Source organism: Harmonia axyridis, chromosome X (genome assembly GCF_914767665.1).
Source record: "Harmonia axyridis chromosome X, icHarAxyr1.1, whole genome shotgun sequence".
Taxonomy (NCBI): domain Eukaryota; kingdom Metazoa; phylum Arthropoda; class Insecta; order Coleoptera; family Coccinellidae; genus Harmonia; species Harmonia axyridis.
Window position 1 is genome coordinate 28880638 of NC_059508.1, and position 11838 is coordinate 28892475.

Sequence of the window (11838 nt, forward strand, 5' to 3'; positions counted from 1 at the left end):
TTATTAATTTAACTAAATTTTGCAAGTGACTGTCAGTTTTGATTATTTGTTTGATCTTTTCTATTTTTAAATCTGATACAGGTAAATTCTTTATTATTGAGCAAATATGCAAATCAATATCTTTTGTAAATTTATATTCTTCATCAATATAGGCTCTTGATAAAGCATCAGCAATTTTCAATTCCTTCCCCGGTTTATATACTAATTTAAATTGGTAAGGTTGAATTTTCAAAAGCATTCTTTGCAATCGAGGAGGTGTTTCAACAAGAGGTTTTGAGAAAATTGATATTAACCCATTAAAGCCCATAATTCCCCCGTGAAGATTTTCAACTGAAACTTTGTCTGATGAGTTATTTAGACTCAAAAAGTGATATTGTGTTATAAAAATAATGATCGAACATGCAGGAGAGTTACTATGAAGCGGCAACTTAAGTTGCCACTGGGATAATTCATGAAGAAATTTTCCAAAGTACAATAAAACTAGCATATCAATCGTATACATCTATTGTGATTCAACCGTATAATATTTCCTATGAAATTACATAAAATATTATTATTTTACATCATGAAAAATTTTGAAACACTCATCAGGATGAACAGGAACTTCACACTTCTTGCATACAAAAATTGTACGCCTGCCACATACTTTACAACGGCGATACTTGGATTCACCTTTTTCGATGAAATGATCTGTTCGATCTTTTCTTATTTCTTCGAGAGCTGGTGTGAACTCTAGAGATGATCGAACTCCTGCTACCATTGGAGGACTGCCGTAAGACTTCAGAATGAAAATAGCACACTGACGTCTGAAATCCAATAGAGGAATATCATGCCCAAGGCGACGATACAGTAACCAACCTTGTGTGCTGCATACATCCACAGTCCAAGAGAAATAAGGCCACCACCATTTTTTCGACCTGATTCTGTTTCGGTAGGAAGCCAAAAATTGATCAGAAAGATCTACTCCACCCATGTTACTATTGTAACGAGCAATAGGACCTGGTACTTTGACAGAAATGACCTTCTTTTCAATTCTGGAGTATCGGTTTGACTTTGACATAGGATGTACATTATCACAATTAGTAAGTACAGTAACAACATTGTTGTCATTCCAACGGACTGCTAAAATATCTCCTGAAGAACTGGTGGATGTTTCACCTCTGGGTTTATTTTTCCACGTTTTTTTATCTGGAAGTTTCATTGAAACACTACAGCGATTCTCACGCAGAGTACCAGTTCCACCAAGTCCTCTAGAACTAAGCTCTTCCAACAACCCAACCGATGTAAAAAGATTGTCAAAGTAGAGTCGAATACCCTTTGACAATTTCATGTGGTCTACAAGTCCAATTACTACGTCACCTCCTTGACCGAGTCCAGTTTCTGGAAGACGAGTTGAACTTCCACAATAGGGTTCAACATGATGGATGTATCCAGATGGATCCGCGGCAACCCATAACTTGAACCCAAATCTGATAGGTTTTCCGCGAATAAACTGTTTGCACCCATGCCTTCCGTAATAAGGAATCATACTCTCGTCGATACTAATAGTGGGCCCAGGACTGATTTGTTTGAAAGAGTTGTTGAGGTGATCAAAAATAGGTCGGACCTTGTACATTTTATCACTTCCATCATTGTTTTCATTGTTGGCAAGGTGAATAAAACTTATCAGTTCATCGAATCGGTTTCGACGGATGGCATCGGAAACTAAGTGCGAATGAACATCTGGATCTTGTTTCCAGTAGAGTCTTCTATATGGAAGAGGGTGGTAACCTGACATCAACATAATTCCGACAAATGTAATCATTTCTTCAGCAGTGGCATTCAGGTTGTGAACGAGTTTCTGCATAGCATAACGATTAGTTTCGGTTACGATATGACTCAATAAATCTTCCGAGAAGTAAGCCCTAAAAGCCTCAATAGGGCTTTTTACCGTTTCTTTCAGAAGATCTTCTGCTACCGGTCGGTATTCGCATTCAAGTTCAGGAATACTTGAAGATAACCCATTCATTTTCGGCTTCCAAGTACGTTCTGTGGGACGCTTACGTTTGGTGCTTCTTACTCTTGTCTGCGAAGAAGTCGTCGGTCTAGGTTCTTCTGAATGGTTCTCATCTTGGACGACTGGATTGCCGTGATCATCATCGATTTCTGGATTCTGCATTTCCACCTGAGAGCGTAATATACGGGCAGGAAGGTGGTCAAAATCTCCAACTACCTCTTCATCCGATAAATCAGAGTCCTTATCTGTATCTGCACCAGGAAGTTCATCAGGTGGACATATGGCTATATTGGTGGCTGATATGTCCTCATCGTTCTCGATAAGGTCAATTAATTCATGAAGAAGTAATCCAGTGCCTGATCTTCCACGAGTATACCTGTCGAAATCATTCAGTAAGAAATGTAAATATTGCAGAAACCGTTGTCACGTGTTCCCGTTGGCCACTTTAGTTGCCATCAAACTTTGCCCGTATGGCAAAAGCAAAATATTGCATGAAAATATTACTGTGAAGAAGAAATATACTGCTGAATTCATATTGAATAAAACTGGTACAAAAATACAAATGTGCATGCATTATTGAAATAGAATACTTACAATCTCTCATCGACGGCCATTATGGTGAATGAAAAAGTTCAAGAGCTCTGAATAAATCGTTATACACTAACTCACTGTTTGACAATATCTGACTGACGTTTGTGCTATTCGAGACAGGACATATCACATGACCGGAATTTACCAATGGAACTTCAATATCTATGCGCGTGCGCATAGAATGTAGTCGAATGCGCCGTGGCAACTTAAGTTGCCACGGGGCTGTAATGGGTTAATGGTCGATGATCAGTTTCAGTAGTGATATCTCCATTTGTAAATAAATATTGATGAAATTTTTCACAACTAAATACTACTGCGAGCATTTCTTTTTAAATTTGCGCATAAGATTTTCGAGATTCTGTCAAGGACCTTGATGCATAGGCAATTATTTTATTTTTCTGTTTGATACAAGTACCAAGACCTTTTGAAGATGCATCACGTGATATTATTATGTCTTCATTCGGTTGAAAATATCCTAATATAGGTTGTTTTGAAATAATACATTTTAACGATTCGAATGAATTTTGTTGTTCATGATTCCATTGAAATTCAATATTTGTTTTTAATAAATTTCTTAGCGGTTCTGTTATACTAGATGCATTTGGAATAAATCTTTGTAAATATGTAATCATTCCTTAAAAGATTTCTACGTCTTTTTTATTCTGAGGAGTTTTATAAAATTTAATGACTTTAATTTTTTCTTCATCTGGTTTTATTCCATTAGAAGTTAATATATGACCCATGTATTTGATTTCGGTAATGCCAAATTTACATTTGTTTTTGTTAAGTTTAATATTATTTTTTCTACAAATATCTAATGCAATTTTTAAAATTTTGTCATGTTCTTCAATGCTTTTTGCAAATATTAAAATATCATCTACATAAATTTTTATACCTTTAACCGAAGAAAATAAATCACTTATACGTTTGAAAAATATTTCCGATGAATTACGCAAACCATATGGCAATCTTTTGAAACAGTATCTTCCGAAAGGAGTATTGAAAGTTGTAAGTTTCTTACTTTGATCATCCAATTTAACATGCCAAAAACCGTTACTACAATCTAGAGTGCTGAAATACTTAGCTCCTGATAACTCGTACGTTAATTCTTCTAATGATAGCACATGGGAATGTTCTCGTTTTATGGCTTTATTCAAGTCCTTGGGGTCAATGCAGATTCTTATATCATTATTGGGCTTACGAACGATCACCATTGAGCTGACCCAATCGGTTGGCTCCGATAATTTCTCTATAATATTTTCGTTTTCTAAGTCTTGAAGTTTTTGTTTTAGTTTTTCGTGAAGATTGAATGGAATTTTTCGCGGTGGTTGAATTATTGGAGTAATATTTGGGTCAACTTCTATGTGATACTCATCTTTCAAACATCCGATACCTGTGAACAGTTCATTATAATTAGAAAAAAATTTAGCATAAATTTCATTTTTATTTTCGTTTGATATGTCAGAAATACTATGATCGTCATTATTTTTAGTCAATATCTTGAATTTAATTATTTCTTGTAAACCTAATATTGCACATTTATCAGTATTCATTACATGAAAGTCTACATTTTTAATAATGTTTTTATATTTTGTTTCTAATGTACAAATTCCCAAAATTTTTAAAGTTTCATTTCCATAAGTATTGATATTTCCGGTAAATTTTTCTAGTTTGACATTTTTTAATTTTTTAAATTCATAATATGGCAATATATTAACACCTTTTGCTCCTGTATCTAATTTAAATTTAAAATTCAAAAAATTATTCAATTTCAAATTTTCATACCACTCAGTTTCATCTGCAATATGAGATATTTCTAAAGAACCTAGAAAAAATTCATCTTCTGGAGTATTGTTCTCTAAAAGACTGATATTTTTAGATTTACACATTTTATTATTAGAACTCCTTATTGCATAAAAGGTTGTACAATAATTTGTTAAAAAGTGCAAAAGGCGAGCATATCGCAAAGCGATATCTTCCTGCCAACCTTTACAGAAAAGTCTACAACTTAATGATATAAGAGTTCGAATTTTTCAAGTTCTATATACACATATATAAAACAAATCATAACAAAAAAAAAAGAGAGAGAAAAGAAGGGAGAGATACATCTGAAGAACTATTTCTTGGAAAAAAAATATATATATATATATATATATATATATACATATAAGGACTCACATATTAAAGTTTGTACCAGCTAAATACCCTTTAAGACTAAGCTTAAACGAACTGAGAGAAGGCTTTCGGACTATCTCTGTTGGAACACGATTCCAAAATTGCGCAAACCGTACTGAGAAACTATTATAGGAAAAATTTGTGAGATGTGCAGGTATTCTCAAAGTGAAATTGTCTAGTGCTCTTGTCTGACGATCGGCATCTCCAAGAAACCTCAGATTGCAACATAAATAAGTAGGTTCCCGCGATTCCAGAACCTTATATCCCAAGAGCAGCGTGTGCCAAATGCGGCGTTGTTTCATGGTCAACAAATTCAGGTCTTGTTTAAGCTGACTGACGTGATCGAACTTCCTTAAATTATAGACAAATTTAACTCCAGCATTCTGCAAGCGCTCCAGTTTGTTCAACTGATTCATCGTAAGACCCATGTAAGCAACATCGGCATAGTCAAGTATGGGGAGTAAAAGTGAAAAATAAAGGTTTTTTCTAGTTGGAAATGGCAAAAAGTTTTTTAGGAGTTGATGCAAGCAATAAAAGAATTTTTTACTCAAGTTGGCAATTTGCATATCCCAAGAGAGTGTTTCATCCATAGTCAGTCCCAGATTTCTGACACTTGAAGAATAGGGAATCTTCACACCGTTGAGGATGATCTGATGTTGGTGCCTATCAACCGAATTCAAGCCTCTTTTGGTCCCTATTACAATTGATTGGGTTTTAGTGGGGTTAATAATGAGACCAATGCATGAAGCGGCAGAAGATATTCTAGAAAGATCATCGTTTAATAGTCGTACACTTCGAGAGAAATCTTCAATGGTAGTATGTTTATAGATTTGTAGATCATCTGCAAAGAGGTGAAACTTACATTGAATATTATCTGTCAATGAGGAAATGTAAAGAGTAAACAAAAGTGGCCCCAGAACACTACCCTGCGGAACACCCAACCCCGTCACCACCCATCCAGAGCAAAGACCATTCAGGCTTACTGAGATTTCGCGCCCTCTAAGGTAAGATTCTATGAAACTTCTGGAGTGTTTGGAGAAGCCCACCAAACGCAACTTAGCCAGGAGTATATCGAAGTCAATGGTGTCGAATGCCTTGCTGAAATCTAATAGTACTGCAATTGTGAGCAGTTTCTTATCCATTGCTCTACTGATGTCGTCAGTGATCTTTGTGAGTGCTGTGGTAGTACTGTATTTTAGGCGAAATCCTGACTGGTAAGGGTTGTGTAGGGAATGCTCATTCAAGTATGTCAGAATTTGAGAGTTGATGAGCTTCTCAAAGATCTTAGATAGTGTTGGAAGTATAGATATTGGCCTAAAGTCTTGAGGATCGAAAGCATTTGGTATCTTTGGTATTGGAATGATTTTGGCGCGCTTCCACATAGTTGGAAAAGTATTAATCTGGAGTGAAAAATTGAAGATGTGAGTTAGTATTGGCAGGATCTCATTTATGATAGGTTTGAGTAGAACTATTCCAATACCATCACTTCCATCTGATTTCGAAGTTATACCATTCAGGGTGGCACTAATATCTTCCGCACTAACAGGCCCGAACGCAAATTCGGTTAGGCAGGGAACACGAATGTAACTTTTTCAATGTGGTCTCCTTAATATTGTTAGTTAGATTGGTATCAGGGGTAATGAAATGTCGGGCAAGGAGGGAGGGATCCAAATCAACAGATGGGGGGCTGGCTTCTTTTCCTATGCCAACTGAACGTAGAGTCTGCCAAACTTCACCAGGAGATGTATTAATGAGATTCTCTTCGAAAAACTTTCTCTTCTCGCCTCTACACTACCTATTTCTAATGACGCGATATAATTCTTTATTTTCACTATTTGGGTTTTTGACATAGTTAGCTTTCAGTTTATCCCGCCGCATCATAGTTTCTCTTATTTCATCGGTTAGCCAGGGACACGGGGGATGCCTCACTCTGACAGCCTTTAATGGGGCCAACCTGTCATATACCTCAAGGATTTTGTCAGAGAAAATTTTCACTTTCTCGTCTAAAGAGTCCGTTTTATAGACCGATTCCCAACATATGGTTCTTGTCGCCTGAATCAAAAGAGTTTGATCCACTCTCTTCAGATCACGACATTCAATAACTCGAGGTATCGGTTTAGGGCACTTGAATTTAAAAGCAGCATATATAAGGTCGTGATGAGAAAACTGATAGGCATGTTGTTGTGCACTAACAACTACCTTGCTTGGAACAGACGTGACAAGCAAGTCCAGCAAAGTATTGGAATTGTGGATATGATGGGTGGGCTTTCTATTGATAAGCTTCAAATTGTAAGATTCGAGAAGGTTGTTCATAAGTTTAGAGCGAGAAGTTTTCTGGATCATGCAGTTATTCAAGTCCCCCATCATAATTATATCTGAGTATTTACCCACCACTTCATCCAAAACACACTCAAGTTCACCAAAATAACTATATGCCGGAGGAGAGTAGAGGACACCTATCAAAAGTTTCCTGCAGAAGTTAATTTCAATGAAAAGATACTCGAGCTTTCGAGTTTGACCCGAAATAGATTGTGAAATTATTTTACAAGATATATTTTCTTTTATATAAATCGCAACCCCACCTCCACGGCGGTGATCCCTATCATTTCTTAATAATTTGTATCCTGGTAACTTGACGAACGATGACCTAATTGATTTTTTCAACCAGGTTTCACTTACAAGTATCAGGTGATATATACCATGTGAGAACGTATTAATCAGATCGTCATGGTGAGCAATAAGACTTTGGGCATTAATATGACACACTAGCAAATTGTTTGAGGGTAAATTGGCCAAGTTATTACATTCAATGTCATCAGCAATATGTGAGGTATGATCGGTGTCAACCAAGTTGCATATTTCCTCTTCAATATCTTCTAAGAAAAGGTCGAGGGATAGAGAAGGATAGGGGGGAAAGTATTCAGGAGAACTCAAAGAGATCATAATAATCGACAAATGAAATGAACAGAAATAAAATAAAGCAAGCCAAATGCTCAAAACAAAATATTCAACACTGCGGAAAAAAAGATAAGAGAATAGTGCTTATCATCTGCTTACGTTCTTGCTCCTGGTGTGGGGATAGCGTTGTTTCTGTGAGGTCTGGGACTCCAAGTTATCTTTCACAGCTGTTGATTGCTTAAGGGCGGGAATTTGAGATGAAGAAGTAATGAGAACTTTCTTGTTTCCAGCCAAAACATTGATACAACCATCTCGTGTCCAAACCTTTCCAGGTCCAAATGCAATCCTACACTTTCGGAATAAATCCTGCCTACCTCGAGTGAGGAACTCAGTAATGAGAATCTTCGTTCCTTTCAACTTCTTCTTAGCATACCATATAAGGTTTTTATATTTCTGTTTTTCAAAAGTAACTAAAAGTGGCCTAGGATTTACACTTGCCCCGTCCTTCCTCTTGCCCAATCTATGCACGTTCTCGATACATCCCTCCGAAGAGAAACCATCACCAAGGTTCAGCTTCTCCACGACATTCTCCACCAACAACATAGGATTCTCGCCATCCTCCTCAACCACTCCATGTATCAGGATACAGCTTTTTCTGGTCTCATTCTCTATTGCATCCATACGACTATCAATGTTGGTGAAAAGATCTTTAATATGTGATAATGACGATGAAATATTCTTCTTGAACGCCGTGAAATCATTCAACAGAGTGTCAAGAGATGAAGGTTTTTCTGGAGCACTTACAGCCAGTTGAAGTCGTTTATTGAAGCTTTCGATGGAATTATTAAAATGCTCCTCGAGTCTTCCAAACTCTGCGGCGAGATCCATTGGGCAGCGTCAATATCCGATGAACAGAATCCTCCAAAGTGAAAACGGTGTGAACTGCGGAACGGACAATATCCGATGAACGCTTACTCCCGATGTTGATAAATTTTTTCGACTGTTTTATCTAGGATTCCTATATGTAAACTAATAGGCTGATCCTTTGATGTGGAAAATCAACAACCTTAGATGTACAGACAATAATCAGGTTCAGGTAATTCCGCATGTGAAGAAATATCACAAGAAATTAACTATTGTATACCATGAAATAGAACTTTGAATATCCTCAACAATCAGAGCGCAACCGTGACCGTTGACGTCTAGACTTAAATATCAATTGTTACACTTAGCTTTATATGCTGGACATTTCCCACGTTGATGTTGTAGACCACATCGTTGACATTGGCGATGAAATTGAAGTTGGTTCTTGTTGATTGATAGTTTCTTCTGACCTGCATGATTTTGTTGATACGATTGAATTGAATGCTCTTGTGCTCTTGATGTTGTTGTCCTTTTATAGTTTTCAGTTTGTTGAATTCTATTCATCTTAAATGTTCTTCTGGACATTTCAGTCAATTCTTGGGACGAACAAATTTTTTCCAATTGATTTTGTGATTGCTCTGCTGCTTTGCACGTATTTATTGCCGTTTGAAGATCTAACTTTGGTATTCTTAGGAGAGTGTCTTTCAAATTTCTGTCTATGATTCCCATGACAATACGATCTCGAATTAAACTATCGGTTAATTTATCAAATTCACATGTGGAACTCAGTCCTCTCAGTGCATTCACATATTCGTCGATTGTTTCTTCCACTTTTTTATCTCGTGATATGTGGCAGGAAATATTTGTCGAATTTATTGATGAGATCTTCGTAATTTTCTTCATTGTTTTCATTTGATGGAAAATTATTATAAATAGCGAGTGCATTATCACCAATCACATTCAAAAATAATGCTGCTTTATACTTCGAGTCCAAATTCGTTTGTCTTGATGCATTCAAATAAATTTCGAATTTTTGTTTGAAAAATCGATAATTGTTGGCTAGATTTCCGTTGAAATTCATTTGTGATGGAATTTTCACATTGGTGTTCATTCTTGAATGTTGAACTGATTGATTCGAAGATGATGATGACGTTTCTAGTTTTGGATTGTTCGATTCTTCTGTCATTCGACCACAATTTTCACTACTTAAATTTTAAATTTTTTGTAGTACACTCAAATTAGAATTCGAATCAATTTGAAACAAATCCTAATACTGACTGCGCCATGTTACGTTTAGAATAAACTTGATTATTAATCAAAGACCTGTTGAGGGTGCTGGTTTATTTAGAACTAAACTACATCTTCCTATAAATCAAGTTACATACATATGTACAAAAGAGACATGCGTTATAATGATACGATTACAATCCTAACAAAACTAATTGGTCTTTCTGTACCATCTGGAAATACATGTACAAGTACACATCCAATACCAACCTGTGACGAATCACAAATCAATTTATTGGAAGATCCCTATAAAAAAAAAACAGGGTTTGCTCTGAAGCTAGTGCTTCCTTCACCTTCCTGAAAGCATTTTCACATGCTTCTGACCAATTGAATTTGTGATCCTTTTGTAGCAATTTGTAAATGGGACTTAATAATGTCGATAAATTCGGTACAAACTGTCCATAATAATTCACCATTCCTACAAAAGCTTTTACTTGGCCTTGGTCAACTGGCCTTGGCATATCTGTTATCGCCTTAACCTTTTCAAAATCCTTATGTAAACCCTGTTTATTGATGTTATGCCCTAAGTTCTTCACTTCATTCTCAAAAAAAGCGGCATTTCTTCAAATTCAATTTGAATCCTGCTTTACTCAACCGATAAAAAACTTCGCTCAAATTATGTAAATGATCTTTGCAACTTTTGCCGGTCACAACAATGTCATCTAAAAATATGACTGTTCCATTCACACCTTGTAGAACCTTTTCCACAGTTTTCTGGAAAATGGAGCATGCCGGTTTAGTACCAAAATGCAATCTGTTGACCGCATAGATTCCCCTATGTGTACTCCACGTTAATAAGTATCTAGTACTTTCTTCGAACTCAAGTTGGTTATAAGCATATGCGAAATCAAGTTTAGTGAAAAATTCACCATGAAGTTGAGAAAATAGTTCATTTATCCTAGGTAATGGATGCTTTACATCTTTTAAATACCTGTTTACCGTAACTTTGTAATCCGCACACAATCTTATATCTCCTCCGTCCTTCATTACAGGAACTAAACGTGTAGGTACCCCATTTCGAATTTTCAATTTTGCAAATAACACCTTTGGCCTTTGGCTTTATCCAATTCTTTATTAATTTTTTCCTTGAAGAGGAATGGAACTAGTCTAGGCTTACAAAAAATTGGTTTAGTGTTTTGCTTCACACATAACTGAATTTTTTCATACTTATACCTTCCTAACTCATTATTAAATAATTCTTTATATTTTGTTAATATATCTTGCAAATCCTTATCTACATCAGTATTCAAAACGTTCACCGGTATAGATTTTTCTGTTAGATCGATCTTTATCTTCAATAATTTAATTAGATCTCTACCGAGCAATGGTACTGAACCTTTCTTAACAACTAAAAATCTACATTTCTCAAAATTTTCATCACCATATGTAACTTCAGCATGAAACTCGCCTTCAGGTACAATTTCAGTTCCATCGTAGCATCTGTTTGTTTTTAGCATATCCCCAAAATTTGAAATCGATTCTATGTTCGGATTTTTAGATATGACATTTTTATTCATATGGGTTGACCCCCCTCCGCCCCCTTATGGTTTGAGTGGATGCGGTTAACGGTACTTTCAGCTGCTGTTGGTTTTAAGCATATTTCCAAAATGTGAAATCGATTCTATGTTCAGATTTTTAGATATGTCATTTTTATTCATATGGGTTGACCCCCCTCCGCCCCCATAGGGTGTAAGTGGATGCGGTTAACGCCATTTTCAGCTGCTGTTGGTTTTAAGCATATCCCCAAACTTTGGAATCGATTCTATGTTCGGATTTTTAGATATGACATTTATATTCATATGGGTTGACCCCCCTCCGCCCCCTTAGGGTGTAAGTGGATGCGGTTAACGCCACTTTAAGCTGCTGTTGGTTTTAAGCATATTTCCAAAATTTGAAATCGATTCTATGTTCAGATTTCTAGATATGACATTTTGATTTATATGGGTTGACCCCCCTCCGCCCCCTTAGGGTGAAAGTGGATGCGATTAACGCCACTTTCAGCTACTGTTGGTTTTAAGCATATTTCC

At 36.2% G+C, this 11838-nt stretch overlaps 2 protein-coding genes across 2 annotated transcripts; both read right to left on the reverse strand.

Moving 5' to 3' along the window:
- Positions 1-285: 285 nt before the first annotated feature.
- LOC123686694 (piggyBac transposable element-derived protein 3-like) lies at positions 286-2819 on the reverse strand. Its single transcript, XM_045626918.1, has 2 exons — positions 2591-2819; positions 286-2372 (listed from the first exon to the last, which is right to left on the reverse strand). Exons 1-2 carry the CDS (start codon positions 2608-2610, stop codon positions 554-556), a joined length of 1839 nt encoding a protein of 612 aa, XP_045482874.1. The 5' UTR covers positions 2611-2819; the 3' UTR covers positions 286-553.
- Positions 2820-10354: 7535 nt separating this feature from the next.
- Positions 10355-10798, reverse strand: LOC123686675 (uncharacterized protein K02A2.6-like). The gene has a single exon (XM_045626886.1). The coding sequence runs from the start codon at positions 10796-10798 to the stop codon at positions 10355-10357; it is 444 nt and encodes a 147-aa protein (XP_045482842.1).
- Positions 10799-11838: the final 1040 nt, after the last annotated feature.